The sequence below is a fragment of the Aotus nancymaae genome, unplaced genomic scaffold, assembly GCF_030222135.1.
Source record: "Aotus nancymaae isolate 86718 unplaced genomic scaffold, 86718_ANA_hifiasm-v0.15.2.pri h1tg000010l, whole genome shotgun sequence".
In the NCBI taxonomy this organism is placed as follows: domain Eukaryota; kingdom Metazoa; phylum Chordata; class Mammalia; order Primates; family Aotidae; genus Aotus; species Aotus nancymaae.
The window spans coordinates 78705276-78727441 of record NW_026988421.1 but is presented as its reverse complement, the minus strand read 5'-3'; the positions used below and the strand labels follow the sequence as shown (position 1 = coordinate 78727441).

General features: G+C 54.8%; 2 protein-coding genes across 2 annotated transcripts; both read right to left on the bottom strand.

The window, feature by feature from the left end:
- Positions 1 to 9423: 9423 nt before the first annotated feature.
- ADIRF (adipogenesis regulatory factor) lies at positions 9424 to 11612 on the bottom strand. The gene is made up of 3 exons (XM_012472625.3): positions 11468 to 11612; positions 9851 to 9913; positions 9424 to 9644 (listed from the first exon to the last, which is right to left on the bottom strand). Exons 1-3 carry the CDS (start codon positions 11526 to 11528, stop codon positions 9538 to 9540), a joined length of 231 nt encoding a protein of 76 aa, XP_012328048.1. The 5' UTR covers positions 11529 to 11612; the 3' UTR covers positions 9424 to 9537.
- A 5113-nt stretch (positions 11613 to 16725) lies between these two features.
- Positions 16726 to 21298, bottom strand: SNCG (synuclein gamma). Its single transcript, XM_021672255.2, has 5 exons — positions 21034 to 21298; positions 20203 to 20244; positions 19788 to 19915; positions 17298 to 17369; positions 16726 to 17017 (listed from the first exon to the last, which is right to left on the bottom strand). Exons 1-5 carry the CDS (start codon positions 21152 to 21154, stop codon positions 16997 to 16999), a joined length of 384 nt encoding a protein of 127 aa, XP_021527930.1. The 5' UTR covers positions 21155 to 21298; the 3' UTR covers positions 16726 to 16996.
- Between the last annotated feature and the right edge of the window lie 868 nt (positions 21299 to 22166).

Below are 22166 nucleotides of genomic sequence, written 5' to 3'. Positions count from 1 at the left end.
TCCCAACATCATTTACTGAAGATTGTCTTTTCCCCATTGAATGATCTTTCATTTTTTTTTCATTTTTTTTTTTTTTAAAGGCACTGGGATCTGTGTGATTTCCCATGCGACAACCCACTGCATTGAATGATCTTAACACTCACCCTCATTGAAAATAATCTGACAGCTCCTCAAACTTTTGCACACTAATTTTAGCATCCATCAGGGAATATTATCTACAGTAATTCTTTGTGCAGTTTGCCTAATGGTGATTCACTATTGCCCTCTTTCTTCCCACATTATTTAAATAGAATTCTACCATGAGGTGTCCCTTCTCCATATTTATTTAGTCCGTTATTAGTATGGATTCACAAATATTTATTTTCTTCTGTGGATTATAACCTGAAACTATCATTATTTATTTTGTTGCTCAAATTATTCCAGCTTTGGTTGTTAGACCATTCCTCAGATTGGCTCCTGTGTTCTTTCAATAAGCTCTCATCTTAAAATATTTTTTTTTTAGTATTTCCTGACTTTCTGGCACGACGCTGTTCCAGGCTCATCTTGCATTTCCCATACCGAAGCCCTACAGTCAACGATTTCTCTTGGGAGACTAGTCCCTTTTATTGGAGAATGTAATTTAGATACCAAGATCTGGGTGCTAAGATGTGCTCATTATTCCTGGGGTGTCATTGTGCCTAGATACTCTCAGCAGGCAGAGCTAGGAAATATAAGTATGTATTTACTCATTCATACACACACCCATAGATATTTTTCTTTTTTTTTTAACTTTATGCGTGTGTGCGTGTGCGTGTGCGTGTGTGTGGGGGGGGAGGGGGGTTTCACCATATTGCTCAAGCTGGTCTTAAACTCCTGAGCTCAAGTGATCTGTCCACCTCAGGCCTCCCAAAGTGCTGGGATTATAGGCATGAGCCACTGCACACAGCTATATTTCTGTATTTATTAGTATAAATAAAAAATCCTGAGGGCTTTTTTTTTTTTCTTTGAGATGGAGTCTCACTCTGTCACCCAGGCTGGAGTGCAATGGCATGATCTCAGCTCACTGCAACCTCCGCCTCCCGGATTCGAGTGATCCTCTCATCTCAGCTTCCCGAGTAGCTGGAATTACAGGCACCCGCCATCATGCCCAGCTAATTTTTTTGTATTTTTGTAGAGATGGGGTTTCACCACGTAGGCCAGGCTGGTGTCAAACTCCTGACCTCAAGTAATCCTCCTGCCTCGGCCTCCCAGAGCACTGAGATTACAACAGGTGTCCATGTCTTTTTTTTTCTTTTTTTTTTTTTGGCAGTGTTCCTCTATCACCTAGGTTGGAGTGCAGTGACACAATCTCAACTCACTGCAACCTCGGCCTCCCAGTTCAAGTGATTCTCATGCCTCAGCCTTCCAAGTAGCTGGGATTACAGGCATTTGCCATCACACCTGGCTTATTTTTGTGTGTGTGTGTTTTTTTTTATTTTAAAAGATGGAGTTTCACCATGATGGCCAGGCTGGTCTTGAACTCCTGACCTCAGGTGATCCACCCACCTTGGCCTCCCAAAGTGCTAGAATTACAGACGTGAGACACCGCACCCGGCCCACACACCTGGTTTATTTTTGTATTTTTAGTAAAGACAGTTTCACCATGTTGGCCAGGCTGGTCTTAAACTCCTGGCCTCAAGTGTCCCGCCCACCTCAGCCTCCCAAAGTGCTGGGATTACAGACATGAGCCACTGTGACTGCCCTTCCTGCACTTTCTACAAATATTTTCTTTCATCTCTCTTTCTTACAGAAAGGACAGCATACCATAGAGACATACTTTTGCACTTCACTTTTTTCTAGTTAACAGTAAAAGCATACTATTTTTAAATATGGAAAAAGAATAGTCAACATTCCAACATGAATTTTAGGAAGAAAAGAAGACACTTAATAAACAACAGTTGTTGTGAAGGAAGACTGTAAAGTAGTTGCCAGAACTCAGAGGAGTTGGCCAGACAGCAAGAGTAGGCAGAAGAGAAACTCACACATCTCAGAAATGAATGGAAGAAAGAAGACGAAACAAACCATGGCAGATAAGAAGACGATAAGAAGCACAGGAAGGTGGATACTGCAGTAGATGCCTATGGAACAAAAATGGGAAAAGTAAAGAAAAACAGGAATTACATGAAAAAGATACAGTATTTGGGAGACAACAGTAGCTATGGAAAGTTGGAAGAAAAGAACTTCATATTCACACTTGGAATTCCCAAAGAAGAAAGCTGAGCAATGGAACAGAGCAAATATTTAAAAATGCAATTAAGCAGGAGCTGGGCACAGCGGTGCACACCTATAGTCCTAGCTACTTTGGAGGCGTAGGCATGAGAATCACTTGAGCCCAGGAGTTCGAGGCCAGCATGGTCAACATGGTGAGACCCTATCTCTACTAAAAATACAAAAATTAGCCAGGTGTGGTGGTGTCTGCCTGTAATCCCAGCTACTTGGGAAGCTGAGTCAGGAGAATCGCTTGAACCCGAGAGGCGGAGGTTGCAGCGAGCTGAGATCACACCACTGCACTCCAGCCTGGCGTCAGAGCAAGACTCCATTTCAAGAAAAAAAAAGAAAGAAAGAGAAATAGTATGGAAATTCCTCCAAAAATTAAATATAGAGCTAATTTATGATCCAACAATCTGTCTTCTGGATATATATGTATATATACACACACACACATACACAGGTATATATATACATACACACATATATATATAAACACATACATGTATATATATACACATACAGATATACAATTTTTTTTTTTTTGAGACAAGAGTCTTGCTCTGTCACCAGTTGCCAGGCTAGAGTGCAGTGGTGCAATCTCGGCTCACTGCAACCTCCGCCTCCCAGGTTCAAGCAATTCTCCTGCCTCAGTCTCCTGAGTAGCTGGGACTATAGGCACACACCACCATGCCCAGCTAATTTTTGTAATTTTTAGTAGAGACGGGGTTTCACCATGTTGGCCAGGATGGTCTCGATCTCTTGACCTCATGACCCGCCCCCCCTCGGCCTCCCAAAGTGCTGGGATTACAGGCATGAGCCACTCCACCCAGCCTCCAATTTTTTTTGAAACAGGATCTCACTCTGCCACTCAGGCTGCAGTGCAGTGGCACGATTATGGCTCACTGCAACCTCCAACTCCTGGGCTCAAGGAATCCTCCCACTTCAGCCTTCTTAGTAGCTGGGACTACAGGCATGCACCACCACACTTGGATACTTTTTGTTTTTTTGTAGAGATGGGGTATCACTATGTCACCCAGTCTGATCTCGAACTCCTGGGCTCAAGCTATCCTCCCACCTCCGCCTCCCAAAGTGTTGGGATCATAGGCCTGAGCTACCACACCTGGCCTTGAATTAGTATTGAAAGGGCGAACTGCACACCAGGGAACAGTGAACCATAACCATAACCACTGAGACAGACTCTAGAGAAATTATTGTACTTCAAACATAAAGAAAGAGAGCAAGCCTGAAAAATCATGTTGCTTATTAGAAAGTTCCCGTGGAGGTCTGGACACAGTGGCTCACATCCATAATCCCAGTGTTGTGGGGAGGCCAGGGTGGGAGGATCTCTTGAGCCCAGAAGTTTGACATCAGCCTGGACAACATAGTGAGACTCTATCTTTCCAAAAAAAATTTTTTTTAATTAGCTGAGTATGGCGGCACACACCTGTAATCCCAACTACTTGAGAGGCTGACGTAGGAGGATCGCTTGAGCCCAGAAGTTTGAGGCTGCAAGAACCCATGATCAGGCCACTGCACTCCAGCCTGGGTGACAGAGCCAGATCCTGTCTCTCCAAAAAAAAAAAAAAAATCCAGTAGGGGGTTGGTACAGTGGCTCACACCTGTAATCCCAGACTTTTGTTAGGCCAAGGTGGGAGGACTGCTTGAAGCCAAGAGTTTGAGACCAGCCTGGGCAACATAGTGAGACCCCCCACCTCAAAATAAATAATAAGTTAAAATAAAAATTTATTTATTTATTTATTTATAAGATGGGATTTCACCATGTTGGTCAGGCTGGTCTTGAACTCCCGACCTCAGGTGATCCGCCCGGCTTGGCCTCAAAAGTGCTTGGATTACAGGCGTGAGCCACCACATCCGGCCTAAAATAAAAATTAAAAAAAAAGAAAGAAGTTTCAAAGGACATCATACATGTAGGGCCTACTCAACCTTCTACGCCAGAAGGCAGTACAGCCACACCTAGAAGACGCTCAAGCTGAAGAAGGAGCTGCAAACCTCAAACCCAGCCAGGGTTAAAGTCTAAAGGCTACAGACTAACAATACCAACCAAACATTTAAAAACCAGAATACTGTTCATATAAGCCCTTCTTTTTAAAAAATTTTTAACTTTTTTACCTTTTTTAAAATAGAAAATGTCATACACAAAAATAGAATATAATGGGCCGAGTGTGGTGGCTCCTGCCTGTAATCCCAGCACTTTGGGAGGCCGAGGTGGGCAGATTATCTGAGGTCAGGAGTTCAAGACCAGACTAGCCAACATGGTGAAACCTTGTTTGTACTAAATATACAAAAATTAGCCAGGTGTGGTGGCGCATGCCTGGAATTCCAGCTACAGGCATGAGCTAAGACAGGAGGCTGAGACAGGAGAATCGCTCGAACCCGGGAGACTATAATGAACCCTCATGGAACCATTACCCACCTATAAAAATTATTAACTGAGATCTCAGATGCTTATCTCTGTAAACATTTATCATCTGTAACTATTTCATTCTTGAGAAGACTCTGGGCCAGGCGTGGTGGCTCAGGCCTGTAATCCCAGCACTTTGGGAGGCCAAGGTAGGTGGATCGCTGAGGTCAAGCATTCAAGACCAGCCCAGCCAACATAGTAAAACCCTGTCTCCACCAAATATACAAAGATTAGCCAGGTGTGGCAGCGGACCTCTGTAATCCCAGCTACTCGGGAAGCTGAGTCAGGAGAATATCTTGAACCCAGAAGGTAGAGGTTGCTGTGAGCCGAGATCTTGCCATTGCACTCCAGCCTGGGAAACAAAAGCAAAACTCTGTCTCAAAGAAAAACAAAAAACAAAAAACAGAAGACTGCAGGACGAATTCTAACCAACCAAGAGATAGCAGAAAATATTCAGCAGAAGGAATGGCAGACAGCTTTTAATATCTTCAATTGCAGATCTAAGACAAAAACAAAGGTGTGGTTCAGGGTTAAGGAATGGAATGTGAATCTGCTTGTTCTCACAATGTAGAAATTGGACAACTAATATTTTTAAATATGGGGGAGGGAGAGAAGGGGAGAGGAGGTGAAAGTGGAAGAATCTGCACCCTGCCTCATGTGCAGTCTGACAGGGGTCAAAGCTGAGAAATCCAGTGGTAGATGTTTGGGAGATAAATACAAGGAAGCTCATCCTACGGACTGAAAACAGGGGTGAAGAGGAGGGAGGAAGGAACGTCATCCAGAGAAAACAGCTTAAGGGAACACGTCCACCGGAAAACGCAGTCATTTGTAAGTGGAACCACACTGTACTGTTAGTGACTGTGTGTTTGGCTAGGTGGGGAACTGGCATTTGGAGAATTAGGAATTATTTGTGGCATTGCTAATGGAAGAATTGATCTCTGGAGACTTGACTGACACCCAACAGGTGTAGTGTGACCACAGTCCTTCCTCCTCAGCACATCTAGGCGGCACTTGCTCCATGAACCTGGTGTAGACACACAGGCCTGGGCAGTATAGGATCCCAAAGGCTCCTCTGGTGAAGCTGTCCTCACATGGTTAACAAGCATTCTAGACAGAAGCAATATAGTTATAATTAAGTATTAATGAGGCCGTGCTTTGACCAAATTCCTCCTACAGAACTTCTCTTGGCACTGGATACTGACCATCTAGGTCCCCACTGTTCCTCCAGTTCGGCTTTCTGATGTTAGAATCATAGGCTTTTGTTTAGGAATTGCTTAAAACGTTTTGTTTGTTTATTTGTTTGTTTCTGAGATGAGGGTCTCGGTCTGTCTTCCAGGCTAGAGTGCAGTGGCACGATCTCTGCTCACTGCAACCTCCACCTTCCAGGTTCAAGTCATTCTCTGCCTCAGCCTCCTGAGTAGCTGGACAATTTTTGTATTTTTAGTAGAGATGGGGTTTCACTATGTTGGCCAGGCTGGTCTTGAACTCATAATGTCAGGTGATCCAACCACTTTAGCCTCCCAGAGTACTGGGATTACAGGTGTGAGCCACCGTATCCAGCCTAAAATGTTTTTCAGATTCAGTGAAACAAGTGACCCTAACTAGTTTGAACAGCTCAGAGGGACATAATCAGCATAAGAATATAGTTTCAGCTGGGCACTGTGGTTCACGCCTGTAATCTCAGCACTTTGAGAGGCTGAGGCAAGCAGATCATGAGGTCAGGAGTTCGAGACCAGCCTGGCCAACATGGTGAAACCCAGCCTCTACTAAAAAGACAAAAATTAGCCAAGCGTGCTGGTGGGCACCTGTAATTTCAGCTACTTGGGAGGCTGAGGCAAGAGAATTGCTTGAACCCCGAGGCAGAGGTTGCAGTGAGCCCAGATCGTGCCACTGCACTCTAGCCTGGTGACAAGAGCAGAACTCCATCTCAAAAAAAAAAAAAAAAGAATAGTTTCTTCATCTTCCTATGCCATGATTTCACTCTGCACTCTTCAACCAATCAACAATCTTCACACTTTGGCCTGCTTTAAACCTCTTAAGTACCCTATCCCCAAACTCCTCGGAGAGAGATTTGAGGTTTTCTCCCATCTTGTCTGGTAGCCCTGCAATTAAACCTCTTTCTCTGCTGCAACCCAGTGTTTCGGCTGTATGGATTTGCCCTGCGATGGAGCAAGGGAACTATTACAGTGACACCAGCTCTGTGCCCTCTGTGTCCCAGACATGATCCAAAAGGCAAGTTCCACCTGGCCTTGCCCTCCAGGACTCCCATTGTTGGGGAGCAGAGAGGCACATAGGAACAGGCAATTGCACAGCGCCATGGGAGCGCCAGCTCCATGGGGCTGGGACAGCATGGAAGGGGCTGCATTGAAGAGATGGCTCCATGGTGAACCTGAAAATGAGAACTCACTGTCACTCAGCAAGAGAACAAATGGATGGTCCTCCATGCATTCATTTAGTTAGTGCTGCCTGAGCACCGCAGAAGGCACTGGGCATGCACTAATTCGGAATGAGGACTGGTTCCAGCCCCAAGAATCACCACCATGGAGAAGCAAACATGAAGGCAACGGATTAATTCATTGTGACTGTAAAAAGGAGGTATGAGGGTGTGAGAATGCGACACCAGCGGCCTGATACATTGTGAGTGTGTGTGTGTGGGGCATGCCCAAGGCCGCTGAGACCGGACGTCTGGAAAAGCAACAGGCAAGGGTGATTTATGGAGAGTATGCCAGGCAGAAAACGCAGCAGGTGTGAAGATCCCCAGGCAACAGGAGCATGATGGGAAGGTCAAGGTGGCTGAGGTGGACAGGGAGGGGGTGCTGTGGGAAGCTGGAGGTTCAGGAGGCTCTGCCCTAATCAGCACGTGGGCTTTTCCTCAGGCTTGTTCCTCCTGTGGTTTTAAGTGGCTGATTCTAGGGATCTTTTCCAGCCACAAGATGTCCAGTGGAAGATGAAAGGTGGCTGGTCTTTTTATTTATTTATTATTTTTTTTTAAGACAGGGCCTCACTCTGTTGGCCCAGATTGAATGCAGCTGCCCTCAACCTCCCGGACTCAAGCCATTCTCTCTGTCTCAGCCTCCCACAGTGCTGGGATTACAGGCGTGAGCCAGCACGCCCCACCCTAAGGCAAGAAAAGCCTTTCCTAGAAGACCCTTGGCCTCAGATCTGACCTCTCTCCTTGACCACAGCTGGTTCACGCCTAAGGCGATCACTCACAAGGAGAAAAAGTGAACAGTCCCTTGGGATTCACCCCTGAGTCACCCGGGAACGACGCACACCAGAACCATGCTGGGCTTTGCCAGTCCAGCCCCACCAGCCTCCTAGAGTGGCCCCAGGCCGGCTCTCCAGACCCTGGGACCTGTTCCTGGAGGCCGGGGCTCCTGGAAACGCCCTCCCCCCATACTGCTCCAGGTGTCTCTTCAAGGACTTTCGCACATTTTGCAGACTTAGAGACCTTCCTTTTGGGGACAGTCAGCAACAAGTAACCAACTGTGGAACCGGGGCAGGTCTGGGGTGAGGGTGGCAGACGCGTGCCCCGCGCAGGAGATCGCAGACTGGAGAAGGGAACGGCCTCCTAGGCAGACCTGCCCCGCAGCAAGTGGGCTGGCAGCCAGGTTGGGGACACCGACCCCTGCTGGGAAGCCAGGAAGGCAGGGTGCGCGCCTCGAGTCCGCTGGTTAAATCTCCCCAGAACTGGGAAGCGCGGCGTAGTCAATATGTTTGAACTGAAACGCAGAGTCCCCAGACGCGCCGTCCGGATAGGAAGCGATTGCAGCTGGAGGGAGTGCGGCGGTAAAGGCCTGGAGCTGTAGGACAGGAACCGCTAGGGGCCCAGTGGAGCGGAGCTGGCGTGGGAAGGAAGGGGCCGCAGCAGCCTGCGCCCATTGCCAGGGCCGGGCCTCATCCGGCGCTCAACCAGTGCCACGTGAGTCACCCACCGGCAGGGCGTACCCAGGGCCGGGGCCGCGCGCGTGGACACGTGCCGGGGGTGCTGGGAACCCCAGTCCATCCGGGACCGGTCCGACAGAACAGTCTGGGGGCGGAAGTTACAGGTTTGTCCCGAAGGAAAAGGTTGCGGAAGGGAGGGGTCTCCTGCACGCGAGCGCGCACGTGCAAGGCCCCGCCCCCCGTCTTTGTGCTCACGTGCAAGGCCCCGAGCCCCGAAGCCCCTCCCAGGGGCGTGTCAGGGCAGGACCAAGCCGAGCTGCAGCGCCCCACACAACAAAGCGCCCCGCGGGCCCTGCCCCGTGACTCACCGCCGGGTGGAGCGGGCGCGCAGGCACCCGGTAGGCCGAGGCGGGGTAGCGAGGGCCGGAAGCCCAGCTCCCCACTCCGCGTCGCCCCCGCAACCTCCCGCTGCCTGACATCCGGAGGCCCTGGGTCGTCTCCCCTGTTCCCAGCCTCCAGGAGCAGCTGGGGGAGAGAAGTTCCTGAGGACCCCGCTCTTGCAGGGCCCCTTGCCCCGCCCAGAGCGGAGCCTTCTGAGGATCTGGGGGCCTAGTCCTGCCCGGCTCCCTGGAGGGCCCGGGATCCTGGGACAGGGAATGAGGGGCGGGGGCTGGCTTCTGAGTCAGACGAGGGAGGGGCACGAACCGATAGGGGGGCTGAGCCTCGGGTCAGGGAACGGCGGGAGGACCTTGGCGGGATGGAAAACATTCCAGACAGTCGGCTTGGATTTCCGAATTTGGGAGCCCAGGACTCCAGATATGGGGACTCTGCTTTTGGCATGGAAGAACTGGGCCCAGCTTGTGAGGAGTCGCGAAGTAGACACAGGGTGGGAACGTGAATTTTAATGAGGGGGCAGACCGAGGAGGTGGCGGCCGCCCGGAGCTCAGGGCCAGGCTCCGTTGGATGGCACCTCGAGGGGGGTCACCCGAGTCTCCCTGCTGTCATTTCAGGAGGCCAAATTTTTTCCCTATCCCAGAGAAGGTCTCAGAGGCCTGGTTGGCAGTCTTGTCGATGGTTTCCTGGGTGGTCTTGGCCAGCTGGTCCATGGCTGGGGAAGGGCAGAAGAGGGCAGGTCAGGAAGGGCCGGGGGAACCAGTGTACGTAGGCTTAGCCTGGCCCGGGTCTCCCGGGGGACCTGCTTGGGGTAGTGTGGGCAATAGGCTTTGCAAAGGAGAGGGTGTGCCTGGGCCCCAGGGTGGGGTGGGGAGTGGGAGGTGTGGTGGGGTCCCCCGCCTCCCTCCAGCCCCACCAGACCTTTCTGCCCCGCCTCTGTGGCCTGGTCCACCACTTGCTGAGCTGCTGCTCCGGCCGCTGAGACTGGAACAGAGAGATGTGGCCTTTACCCCCTGTTGAGGCACCACCGACCACAGGGGCCCCATCATTGCCATGCCCCTCATGTGTTCTCCAAAGTATTCTGTCGTACAGGCCCAAGGGATGGATGCCACAGAGATTAAGTCCCTGGCCCAGGGCCGCCCAGCCCAAGAGGCAGGGGCCCTTTCTGTGCCTCTGGGGTGTTCTTGTTTATTTCTAATTCTGAGCTCCTCCCCTGTTGGGGAGGGGCTTCCCTTTCCATCTCCAGGGCTGCTGAGAACAAGTTGGACAGAGGAAGGAAGGCAGGGCAGGGCCAGGCTGCGGCTGGCATCTGGGTTGTTGGCTGCTGCTGGGCATGGCCCAGAAGACCCCTACCCCCTTTTACAGCTTCTCCCCTAGAAGCCTGGCCCAAATGCCTGAATTCCCACCTTTTGTGCACTTGGCCCTTGGACCTGGACTTTTGCCAGGCTCTCACCGCCTCCTCCCTCCCGTGGCCTGCCCCAGAAGGCACACAAGCAAGGCCAGTGCCTCTGGACCGGCAGCGTAAGACATTAGGAGGCAAGTGCAGGAAAGAGGCGAAACTTCCAAGGCGGGGCCGTCTCCTCTGGACCAGAGTTTCGGCCTGCGTGGAATGGAGTTTCCAGGCGCTCACCATCCCCCGGCCAGCAGAACTGTAACTCGTCCCTGCTGCTGAACAGGAAAGGGCCTGCTTTACCCAGACCCCTCCTGCGGAGAGGGTTAGTCAAGCAGTGTGCTGATAGGCTCTTGGGGACCTCTTCTGGATTAACCCATCAGAAAACAGCCCATCCTTTGCACCCAGCTCTCAGGTGGGAAAGTGAAGCCCAGAAGGAAGAGGCTTGACACGGAGGCCTCCTGGGTAGCATTTTAGTCTCAAGGGAGGAACTGTGGGGCCCCCGGGCACTGGTGAAGGAAGGGGTTGGTTTGGATGTTGTCTCACTCGTGAAGGAAGGGATATGGGCAGGACGGATTGGGAGCCAGAGTCCTAAGGAAGCCTGGGCTATGTGCGGGAAGAGCCACCCTGGTGACCCAGGGGTCTCCTCACATCCCCCATGCCTCCATCCCAGCTGTGTCACCTCCAGAAAAAGGAGGAAAGAGGTGGTGGAATTAAGGACCTTCTTTGCCAAGTGGGGACTTAAAGGCAATGATTACTTTTGGGGAATGCGGGTAGGATGGAAATAAAGTCCAGCGGGGTTTGGGGCAGCCTCTAGTGGCGCGCGCGGGTGGAGGTGGTGGCGGGCCGCGCCAAGTCCCGGTCCTGGACCTTCACCCTCACCTGAGGACCCGGGCGCAGCCTCCTCGGAGGGGCTCCCGCAGTGCCCGCGGCGCGGCCCGAGCTCCCCTGGAGCCTCTGTTCCACCGCCTCTATCAGGGCATCATCTCTCCGCTGGCCGGGGTGGGCATCCTGCCCACCCCGGGTCTCAGGGGAGGAACGAGCCAAGCTGCGGTCCCGGTACTTGCGGACCGCGCAGACCCGCCCCTTCTGCCTGCGCGTCCACGCAGGTGCCCCTGCCTGGACCTTAGGTCGCGCGCTGTCCTCACCCGCTTCCTGGGCGGTCCCTTCCACCTGTTGCTTCAGGTCCTGCAAGCCTTTGCTGGCCATGGCTTCGGGGGATCTGCGGAGTCGTCAAGAGCAGCTGGAGCGACGTTGGATCCTGCCCAGAGTCGCGATGCCGAGCGCCAGCTCCGGTTTTTAAGGCGCCCCAGGGCCGGCCTACCCCGCGTAGGGGAGAGGGCGCGGGGCGGTTCCCGGCATACAGACTCCGGGGAGTGGCCGGGCCCTGCTCCAGAATCCGCCGGCCAGGGAGCACATCCTGGCCTCAGGGGGGCCGCGGTGGGAAAGGGGCAGACCGAACCAGGGACTGAAGAAGGGCTAGGACTGCAGAGGGGCTGGGGCAGGGGTCCAGAGAGGAGCTGGGGGCAGGAGAAGGGCACACACCCCCTCCCAGCTCATCAGCCCCAGCCCTCCCTTTCTGATCCTCGGTGTGAGCGCTGGGTCAGCTCCAGGGCAGGAGCACAGGGCTGGTGTCGACAGGAATGACAGCAGCAACCTTTTATTGAGCATTTGTCTTGTGCCAGGCACTGCCTTACCCTCTTCAGTCACAAGTGTGATCTTTACAACCATCTCTTGAAATGGGTATTTTTATTAATAGCATCAGTGTATAGAAAGAAGCAGGCAGAGAGAGCTAGGTCGGTCTTACCCAAACTCATGTGGCAGAGACTTGAATCTGCGAACCCTCCTAGGTGGCTGTAAACCCTAGGGCTCTGGCAACAGCGGAGCCCCCAGCCCCACACACCTGCTGGGGCACTGCTGACTGGCTCTGTGCCTGCAGCCACTGTGACCCAGTGGATGCAGACAGAGAGAGCCTCGTAAATCCTTCCCCCCAGAGGATGAGACAGGGGCGTGTGCACCTGCAGACCATGCAACCCCAAGGGGGAGAGGGCAGTGTGTGTGTGCCCAGCCCAGGCAAGGAGATTGCCATTGGTCACCAAGGCCTGAGGAAGCTGGGCAGGAAGCATGGCTCAGGGAGGGCAGGAATAAGCTTGGACCTCTCAGGTCACCTTTCCTGAGATGGGGCGGGCAAGGCGCTAGGGTATGACTTGTGGCTGTTAGGAGGGGACTTAGGGACATGAGCCTGGGTGGAGAAGGTCATCCCTGGGGGCAGAAAAACAACCTTCCTGACACATTCCCCTGGCACACAAGGGGCATGGGTCAGGACCCACCCGGGGGGGTGCACTCCCACTCCAGAGTCGGCCTTCAGGGCCTGGAGGCCAGTGCACACCTGCCCTGCGTCTCTGGGTCTCTCTAACACTTCCTGTCTGGGGCTGTTTCTTGCACCTCTGTCAGCGTCTCCCCTATTCTGGAGCTTTGAGGAGCCTCTGCCACACAGCCCTTCTCTGCTGGTACATGCCCTGCTTCTAGTGGTGTGGGGTTGGCCCCTAGAGGGGGACATCTGGGTCTGGAAGTGCGCCTGTACACACACACACACACACACACACACACACACACACACACACACGCTGGGTATGGATTAATGGAGATGAGGTCAACCCTGGGCAAGGGGAAGAGGCAGGCGAGATTAGGTGGAGGAAGGGAGGGAGCAGGTCTCAGACAAAACAAAGCAGCATCAGCGATGGTCCTCCTAGCCCCCACCCCTTCTCGTCTAGAGCCTGGCCCTGCCCAGCTCAGCCCTGCCCTGCCCAGCCAGCTGCAGCCCTGCCAGCCTTCCTGAAATCCCACTGGTAGCGCCTGATAGCCAGGCAGGCCTTTGTGTGCTCCTGTTTATCAAAGGCTGCTGGTGCCACTGTGCTCCAGGTCCCATGGGCAATGACCTGGACAGCCTCCGTGGGGAGGGACAGCCAGCCCCCAGCAGATGATGATAGAGACAGCTCAGCGTGGCTCTAGCGGTAAGCACTGCAGTCAAACTTCTTGGGTTCAGATACCCTTAGGACAAGTCGTGAGCCTCAACATCCCCATCACATCACAGCGTCTCCCCAAAGGGTATTGTGAAGAGTAAATGGGCTGAAGGGTGCCCAGCACTCAGCAGTGGACGTTGTGAGTGGGTGCAGGGCACTGGTGCTTCTCAGACAAGGAGGGGCAGAAGGCCATGGTGTTACCATGGACCCCCTTTTCTGCGGTTTCACTTTTTTTCTTTTTGGAGACAAGGTTTTGCTCTTCTTGCCCAGGCTGGAGTGCAACGGCTCAATCTTGGTTCACTGCAACCTCTACCTCCCAGGTTCAAGCATTTCTCCTGCCTCAGCCTCCTGAGTAGCTGGGATTACAGGCACCTGCCACCACACCTAGCTAATTTGCTGCTTCACTTTCTGCAGTTACCCACTGTTGGGGCTCAGAAACCAATACCCCAAAGTATGATGCTGTGACATTCTGAACTGAAGAAGCCTTAAGGTCTCTCTGACCAGACTCCCCCAGCTCCCTTAACCCTTTGTCTCTTCCAAAGCACACGGTGAAGTTGTTCTCTGAAGTTCCTCATCTGCCTAAAATCTGGACCCACCAAAGAAGAAAACAGTGACCCCTGGTCCTTTCCCGGAGTTTTCTCCGACAACTCACGTCACAGGAAGAAAGACTGCAGCCTGCTCACACACCTGGACAGATTTTGCCAACCGTTGTCGCTCTGTGAGCCCAACAGGCTTTGTCCGAGGCCACTATATGTTCTTCAAGCCCACCGAATTCCCCTAAAAATGATTTACCAGCCCCCTAAAATCATCCACACTGCCCCGTTGCTCATCTGTACCCCATTTCATGGTGGCACAGTCACTCTGATTTCCTCCTCATGGAAAATGGAATTCACATTCTAAATGGAATACACATGCTAATGAATGTGTATTCCATTTTTCCTAATCTGCTTTTATGAGCTGTCTTTTCAGTCAATCTTCAAAGGGTAAAGGGGAAGTTTTCCCTTGACCCTCACACCACAATCAGTAAGGTCCAAAATGTTAAATGGAAAATTGCAGACATAGTTGGGTGTGATGGCTCACACCTGTAATCCCAGCACTTTGGGAGGCCAAGGAAGGCAGATCACTTGAGGTCAGGAGTTCGAGACCAGCCTGGCCAACATGGTGAAACCCTGTCTCTACTGAAAATACCAAATTAGCTGGGCGTGGTGGTACACGCCTGTAGTCCCAGCTACTTGGGAGGCTAAGGCAGGAGAATCACTTGACTCTGGGAGGCAGAGGTTGCAGTGAGCAGAGGTGGCACCACTGGACTCCAGCCTGGATGACAGAGTGAGACTCCATCTCAAAAAAAAAAAAGAAAATTCCAGAAATAAACAATTCATATTTTAAATAACTTTTATTACAGTATTGTAAAACTGTTCCATTTTCTTATTTGTTATTGTTAGTCTCTTACTGTGCCTAATGTATAAGCTTTATCATAGGGACATATGTGTAGGAAGACCCGTGGTATGTAGGCTTCGGTACTGTCTGGGGTTGCAGGCTTCTGGGAACATCTTGGGTGTAACCCTGTGGATAGGGGGAGTCGACCGTGCTCCTGCAGGGAGGTCAGAAGCAGCCTCACAGGGCGCAGAGCACATGAGGGTTCAAAGGCAGAGAGCACTACCGGTGCCCACGGCTGGGAAGGGGCTTCCTGGTGATGTTTGTCATTTGAGTCCAGGAACAAGCCCTGAGTGTGTGTGAAGGGGGTTGTGGGTGGGCTGTGGTAGGCGCAGCAGGGACCCCCTCCGGGGTTCTTCAACAGAGGCAGAGGGCCCTGTATCCTGGGGAAGGCTGTCGCTGGGGGCTGGGCATAGGTGCCCTCTACCTCACCCCATCACCTGACCAGCCTTGCCCCTCCTTGCTTTCTCTCACAGCCCAGAGGACTCTCGGGCACACCCAGGCCCAGGTGGCCTCCTCCTGGGGTTCGTACAGGCCTGCTTATGTGCATGTGTCTGGGCTGGGGAGCAGGAACAGCCCTGACTGTCCTGAGCTGCTTCCAGACCCTTCCTGCCTGCCCGTGGCAGGGTTTGGGGGTGTGGAGACCAGCAGCCCCCTGTTCCTTTCTGCCTCCCCAGTGGATGTCCATGGCTAGACGACGGATACAGCCCAGCTCAGCTAGGCCTGACCGGGCTCCCCTTGAACCTACTGCAGAGGCTGGATGGGGAGGTGGTGTGGACAGGGCAGTGTCTGAAGTCAAGTGTGGATGGACTTAAGCTCTGGCTCCAACACCCAGGCCTGGAGGCTTGGGGCAAGTCACTGAGATGCTCTGAGCCCAAACCGTCTTGAGTATCAAAGGGGAAGGCAGGATCCCCAGGGAACCCTGGTCTGAACAAGCCTGCCAGGCATACCAGATTTCAAAACAACCCTGGCCAGTGGGGCTGTTTGCTCAGCCCACTCTGAACAAACCTGCCAGGCACAACGCAAACAATCCTTCGTGTAGGACACTGGCCAGCGGGCCCGGGGTTGTTTTGAAACCTTGGGTTGGGTGTGGGGTGATCCATTGTAAGCACCCTGGGCCTATGCAGTCCCCGCAGCCATAGCAGGGCTGGGGCCACCTGGGCTTCTGCCCAGTCCTGTGCTTCTCAGCAAAACCTGGATCTACAGCTCCGACCTAAGAGGTTTGTTCTGAGAATTGAATAAGGTCGAGTGCTCAGAACAGGGCCCAGTGAACACCTGCGAAGAAATCAGCAGCTGTTGCTTTTTATTTTTCTTTCAAGGTGTGGCCTCGTGCATCTCTGTTCTGTTTTTAGTGGCACCTGACAGGCTTCTGGGTGCAGGAGGAGTACAGGGGGTACCTAGCTCCAGGTCCTGTGGGAAGCGTGAGGCTGGGTGGGGCCAGGAGGGAGGCACCGCAAGGTCACCTCTTGTCTCTGCTGGGGTATGCTTTTCATCCTCACTAGGTTTAGACTTCTCCATATTTGAAAGTTACCGTCTGCCCCAGGGAGGATGTTAGGTGGCCCCATTCCCTGTGCGACACTGAAGTCCAGGACGCACACGGAGGGAAGGCCCAGGAGCCCATCTTCACCTCCTGCTGATAGAAGGTTCCTCAGGGACGCAGAGCAGGCAGGCAGGGGCCACCGTGAGGCTGAGCTAAATTGTCCTTGTGGATGGGTCTGTGAGTCCTGCCGAATGTCTTGGGGAGCCAAAGGCAGTGCCACCTCCTCCATGTTAAAGACAATGGGTGGGTTGGGGGTATTCCTGAAGGCAGTGCCTGTTCACACAGGTCCCATGAATGCCCTGTGTGTGTCCCTGTAGGGTACCTGGTCCTATCAACAGGCTGAATCTGCTCCTCTTCCTGGGGGGGCCTGGGGATCCCTTCTCAAGCTACACAGCACCGAGAGAAAGCATGGCAGGAGTGGACTCAAGTTTTATTTGGAATCATAAAAAAAAATTCACAGCAGCATATGTGGGGTCAGAAGGACCAGAGGGCAGGCGGGGCCGAGGGAGGGCAGTGATGTTGGTGCAGCAGCACAGGTGACAGGCCAGGGGTGGCCAGGCATGAGGGCAGAAGCGTGGGCAGCCACAGGTCACTCAAGGCGGGCACTCCTTGTGCTGGAAGGGGATGGTGTCCAAGGCAGAGGAGCGCTCCTCAGGGTGTCCGCGCTGACCTGCAGCCCTCTAGTGTCCCCCACTCTGGGCCTGGGAGAAAGAATGACCTGCACACACAGTTCCAGGCCCCAACCCTCACGGGCCACCCTGACTGGGCTGCGAAAGGTTGTCTTCTGTGTCCCATGCCTGAAGGGTCATCCGTGTGGAGACCTCCCACTCAGGTTCAAGATTAGCCCTGCCCACAGTCCCTGTGGAGGCTGCAGAAGGTCAGGAGGCCCCTGCGGGCTCTGGAAGGAAGCAGTGAGTCTGTGGGACATGCGGTCCCTACCCAGGAACCCTCCATGGTGCACCCCAGGAGCTCAGCTCCTACCTCCTCTGCCACTTCCTCTTCCTCTTTGGCAGCCTCACCCTCCTGTTGGGGAGCGGATGGCTTCAGGTCCTCCTGTAAGGGAGAAAAGGGGACCTGAGACCATGTGGAGAATGCAGAGACCCCTAGCTGCCTGCAACCAGGGCCTTGTCCACCCTGGCCTCAAAAAGGAGCAGAGGCCCCTCATGGCCTTGTACTTGGAGGGGCTGGAGGTGTTGGGGATGGGCGGTTCAGACAATATCTGGCCTTGGCTCTGTCTGACGATGCCAAGGCCCTCCAGGGGCACCAAGTACCCTGGAGCCTAGTTCACCTTTCAAGCTGGTCCCCAATCTCTGGGAAACCCCTAGTTGGTCTTCATTGATGAGGAACCTGGGTGGGGTGGGTGGAGTGGGGGTGAGGATGGGCAGTGGCCCCTGAAGCCCCAGGTCAGACCCCACCCTCAGTAGCCCTACGAAGAAGGCCGATTGGGGTTTACATAAGGACTCTGAGGCCACAGAGGCTTGGCATGCAGCTCAGAGCCTCCAAGCTCGAAGTGGTGGGGGGTGTGGGCATCAGGTCAGGCTTGCTGCAGGCCCACTCCAGTTTCCAGAAGCATGAGTTCTTCTCCTTGCCTCCTGGACAGGCTCTAGGCTCAGCAGAGGTTACACAACCCTCTCCCACTTCCCGTCTTCTGTCTCCTGCATTCCATGCCAGCTACACATTTGTGTGAGAGGCCATGACAGCTGGGTGTGTAGGACCAGAGTGGTGATTGGCCTGGACACTGGCCTCAGCACCTGCCTCTGGAAAGTCCTTTCCACCTCTGTGTTGCCCCAGGGGCATCTTGCCCCTCGGCAGAGTGGGGCATAAAAGGGCAGTGCTGTGCTGGCTGGAGTCGGCCAGGCTCTCCATGGGCAGGGCAGGTACCACCTGTCAAGTCCTGCCACCCTAAAGCTGGTGATGAGGGCGGGGGCATAAGTGGTCAGACCATCTCTGCTGAGGCCTTTCATGGTTCACCGGGAGATGAGTCATGATTGGTTTTTGGGTGTCACCAGGAGATAAGTCTCTCTTGAGGTGGTTCCAAGGGCTCTCTAGCCCCCTCCAGCATTCACTGGGAGTGTGGGTGCCCTCATCCCAGGGCCTCTTTTGCTGGGGTGGGGAAGGAGGGGCCTCCTGGGGCTCTATATGTTCTGCCCAGGGCACTGATGATGATGATGGTCACCTTCCTCTGCTGGGTGCTCACATGGGCCAGGAGAATCGCTTCATGGGGGTCATGGCCCTGCCTCATCACACAGCACAGGGAGACCGACACGCTCACCCCACTCTTGCAGATGAGGACATGGAGGCCCAGAGAGGTTCTTTTGCTTCTCAAGTTCATACATCAAGGAAGGGGAACCAGGGGAGGGAGCAGTTGCCAGCTCCAAGGACATGAAGACCCTGTGCTGGCCCTGGAAGCAGACACCTGGACGTCGCCCCAGAGCCAGGAGGAATAGGGCAGCCCCCACACTTCCACCAACTCACTCCCAACACCGGGGTTCTCAGTGCTGGGAGCCTGGGACTCCACCACCCAGGAGGCCCGCAGCAGGTAGGACAGTTGGACACTGCTCCCCCACTCCACCCCCAGGTTGGAATCCTAGCCCAGGTTACCACCTACGATGCCACAGGGTCTCTCCGAGCACAGGCTGCTCAGAATTCCAAGCTCACATGAACTAGCCATGGGCCCGTGACACATTAATCTCCCTGGGCCTTAGTTTCCACACCCTGTCTCATGGGATTTTCTGTCTATTAAATCAACTAACAAGCATAAGATGTGCAAGGCAGAGCTTGCTGTGTCACAGGTGCAGGGACAGCTCACCCGGCCAAAACCCGTCCCTGGGGAGCACCCCACTGCTCCTGTGCTATCTGCTGTTGGGCCGCACACACACGTGTAAGTTCACACACATGCACACCCACACACATTCTCATATAAATGCACACTCAACGTGCACACACACATACACAGGCAGCTGCAGAGGGTGGGGTCAGACCCAGTTCTGCTTTCCCACCACCAGGGGACGCTGCTTCCCTGCGGCTCCCAGGAGGAGGCAGCAGCCCCACCCAGCACAGGGAGAAAGGCTGGGTCCTGGGAGCGGGTGTGACTCAGCCCCTGGCCAGGTGACCACTGCCCCCGAGGCTGCCTGTCACCATGTGGGACTCCGTTTTCACTTACAAAATGTGGCGTCTCCTAAATGCTGAGAGCCATCCAGAAGGTGTGGTTTTGAGCCTCACTTTCCTTGTCTATGAGATAGGTCCCCAAGCCCCCCAAAGGGGTGGTTGTGGGGATTCCAGACCCGAATGCAGGTCAAACAGCAAGCAGGGACCCCACCCCACGCCGGCGCTCAGTGGGTGCTGAAACTGAAGCCAGTCCCCGACCCCTCATCTTGTTTCCTGGGGTGTGGAGTGGGGTGATGCAGTCTCCCCCAGCAGCCTCTCTGGGCCCGGGGGGTAGACGGGGTGGGTCTGAGGGCCGGGGCTCACCTTGCGTACCACCCCGGAGGTGACCGCGATGTTCTCCGCCTCCTCCACGGTCTTAGTGGCCACGGTGTTGACGCTGCTCACCACGGCATCGCTCACGGCGTTGGCCTGCTCCTTGGTCTTCTCAGCCACTGCGGGAGGACACTGGCTGGCCTCCGCCCCGGCCCCAGCCCCAGCCCCGCGGCAGGCTTGCTGGAGTCGGGCACGCAGCCCCTTCCCAGGAGCTCAGAGCCCTGGCTCTGCTGGGACCGCCCAGGCTCCCTCTGATGCTGGTGAGGGGAAGGGGACGCCCACTCTAGCCTCATGGTCTGCAGGGGTCTGTAGGGCTTGGGACCCCAGTTAGAGGGTAAGGGAGGACTCTAGGTCGCAGGACCCCCGGGGGGCCCACCCCATGTCTCCTGGCCCTGGGGCTCTTTACCTGAGGTCACGCTCTGCACAACATTCTCCTTGGTCTTGGTTCCTGGGGAGGAAATGGAGCCGTCAGCCCCAGACCCCGCTCCAGGTGTTGGGGGCGATCAGGACAAACACAACAGAACAGCTGGGCAAGCTGTAGGGTCACAGTGGGGTGAGGATGGTGTCTGGGGGCTGGCGGCCCATTCAGAGGACCACTTCCTGCTGTGTCTAGAGGAAATGATTGGATAGGAAGGGGACAGAACGGGGGGGACAAGAGAGACCCGGCCTGAGGGTCCAGCTCCTGCCTGGGTGTGGCCGGGCCTCGGAAGCAACAATAGGACTGGACAGCCGAGAGCTGAGTCATCAGCTTGATCTTCCCTTCCTCTTCCTCGGAGGGAGCCAGGAGGGTATCAGGTGGGAGGGAACCCTGAGCCTGGGTCTCATCCCCCAGCCCACCCCTTCTCTCTGGGTAGGGTGGGTCCCATGGCCTGGCTGCAGTGGCTCCCGTGTGGAGAGGGTGGGGGCCGCCTGAGCGCCAGGCTGCTCATGGCTTCAGGGACTCCAGGCTCAGGGGAACCTGGTGTGCTTGGGTGAGTCTTTGTGCATGCACAGACAGGTAGCCAGCCCTGTCTGCAGTCTCTGACACCCAGAGGCCCTGAGGAGGCCAGAGACAAACACACATGGTGTGCACAGGGTACTGTGGGTGCTCCAGAGTCTGGAGACCCCACCTTGACAGCCAGCGCCTCGCCCCCTTCCCAAACTGCCTCCCTAGGGCTGGAGAGTAAGACCTGCCGAAGGTAACTGGGCACCCGCCCTCTGGCTACCGCACTGCCCCACCCTGCCATGCCCCACTTACCCACATACATGACCCCCTCCTTGGTCTTCTCAGCTGCTTCCGTCACCCCTTGCTTGGTCTTCTCCACCGCACCCACCACGCCCTCCTTGGCGATGGAGAAGCCCTTCTTGAAGACGTCCATGGTGGGTGCGCAGTTCTGGGCTGCTGCGGGCAGGACGGAGCTGGATCTCCCTGCGAGCTGCGGGCTTGAGCTGGCAAGAGTGCTGCCGCAGCGCTGTCCCGGCTGCCTCCTATTGACGCCGATGAAATATTGATGCGGAGGCAAGCTGGAGCCCAGCCAGCCAGAGCCCAGCCAGCCCCGCGCGGTGGGGGCAGGGAGGGAGGGAGGGAGGGAGGGAGGGAGGCTCACTCACCCTCACCTTCCTCCAGGATAGGAAGGCAGAGACCAGGCTCCCTGGGCTCCTGCGGGCTCAGCCCAGGTCTCCTGCTCCCTGCCCTCCAGGGGCTGGCCACCTTCCTACCCATCCCTGTCCCTATTTATTTGCTGCCCTGCCCCTGCCCACTTATGGGGGCAGCCCTGGCTGGGTACTCTTGGGTCCCGGGGCGCTGTGTCTATGCTACATCTAGACCCGACAGGCACAGAGAGGGGAAAGACCTTGGCCAATGTCCCCAGCATCCTAGGTAGGGGTCAGGACCACACAGGCCTGTCAGGTGAGAGTGGCCACCCTCCAGCAGCCTGGGCTGTGCAGCTACCCACCAGCATCCTGGATGCTGCTAGACCCTGGGCTCCCATGAAACCAGTTGGAGAAGCTGAGATGCAAGGGGGTGGGGGTGGGGAAACAAAGGGCTTCCCCATGCCCTGATCTCTGCCCGCATGCTGTGTGACCCCAGAATAGCCCCTTCTGTTCTCTGAGCCTCCACCCCCTACTGGCCCCCACAGCCCAGTGCTGAAGGTGCTGAGGAGGCATGGAGTGCCCCTCACTTCCTGGCCAGCAGCGTGGATGGGCAGCAGGTCCCTTGAGACGGACCTGACCACTTCCTGCAGCCCCACCTCAAAGTCCACGCTCTTTTCCTGGCTCCCAGGGAGCAGGTCCCATAAGGTTGCATTTGGGGGGGCCACCCCCTGTATCTACCACATCCCCAGAGTCCCTGAGCCAAGTCCTCAGGGATAGGAACTGGCTTGTGTGGTTGGC

What these genes read in the sequence shown, in the direction of transcription:
- SNCG (XM_021672255.2), bottom strand. Translation starts at nt 21,154, where the DNA reads ATGGACGTCTTCAAGAAGGGCTTCTCCATCGCCAAGGAGGGCGTGGTG. An exon ending in GGAGGGGGTCATGTATGTGG is followed by an intron (nt 20,245 to 21,033) that starts GTAAGTGGGGCA and finishes TTTCCTCCCCAG; the next exon opens with GAACCAAGACCAAGGAGAAT. An exon ending in CCTCCGGGGTGGTACGCAAG is followed by an intron (nt 17,370 to 19,787) that starts GTGAGCCCCGGC and finishes TCTCCCTTACAG; the next exon opens with GAGGACCTGAAGCCATCCGC.
- ADIRF (XM_012472625.3), bottom strand. Translation starts at nt 11,528, where the DNA reads ATGGCCAGCAAAGGCTTGCAGGACCTGAAGCAACAGGTGGAAGGGACC. An exon ending in AGGGACCGCCCAGGAAGCGG is followed by an intron (nt 9,914 to 11,467) that starts GTGAGGACAGCG and finishes TCTCTGTTCCAG; the next exon opens with TCTCAGCGGCCGGAGCAGCA. An exon ending in CACAGAGGCGGGGCAGAAAG is followed by an intron (nt 9,645 to 9,850) that starts GTCTGGTGGGGC and finishes GCCCTTCCCCAG; the next exon opens with CCATGGACCAGCTGGCCAAG.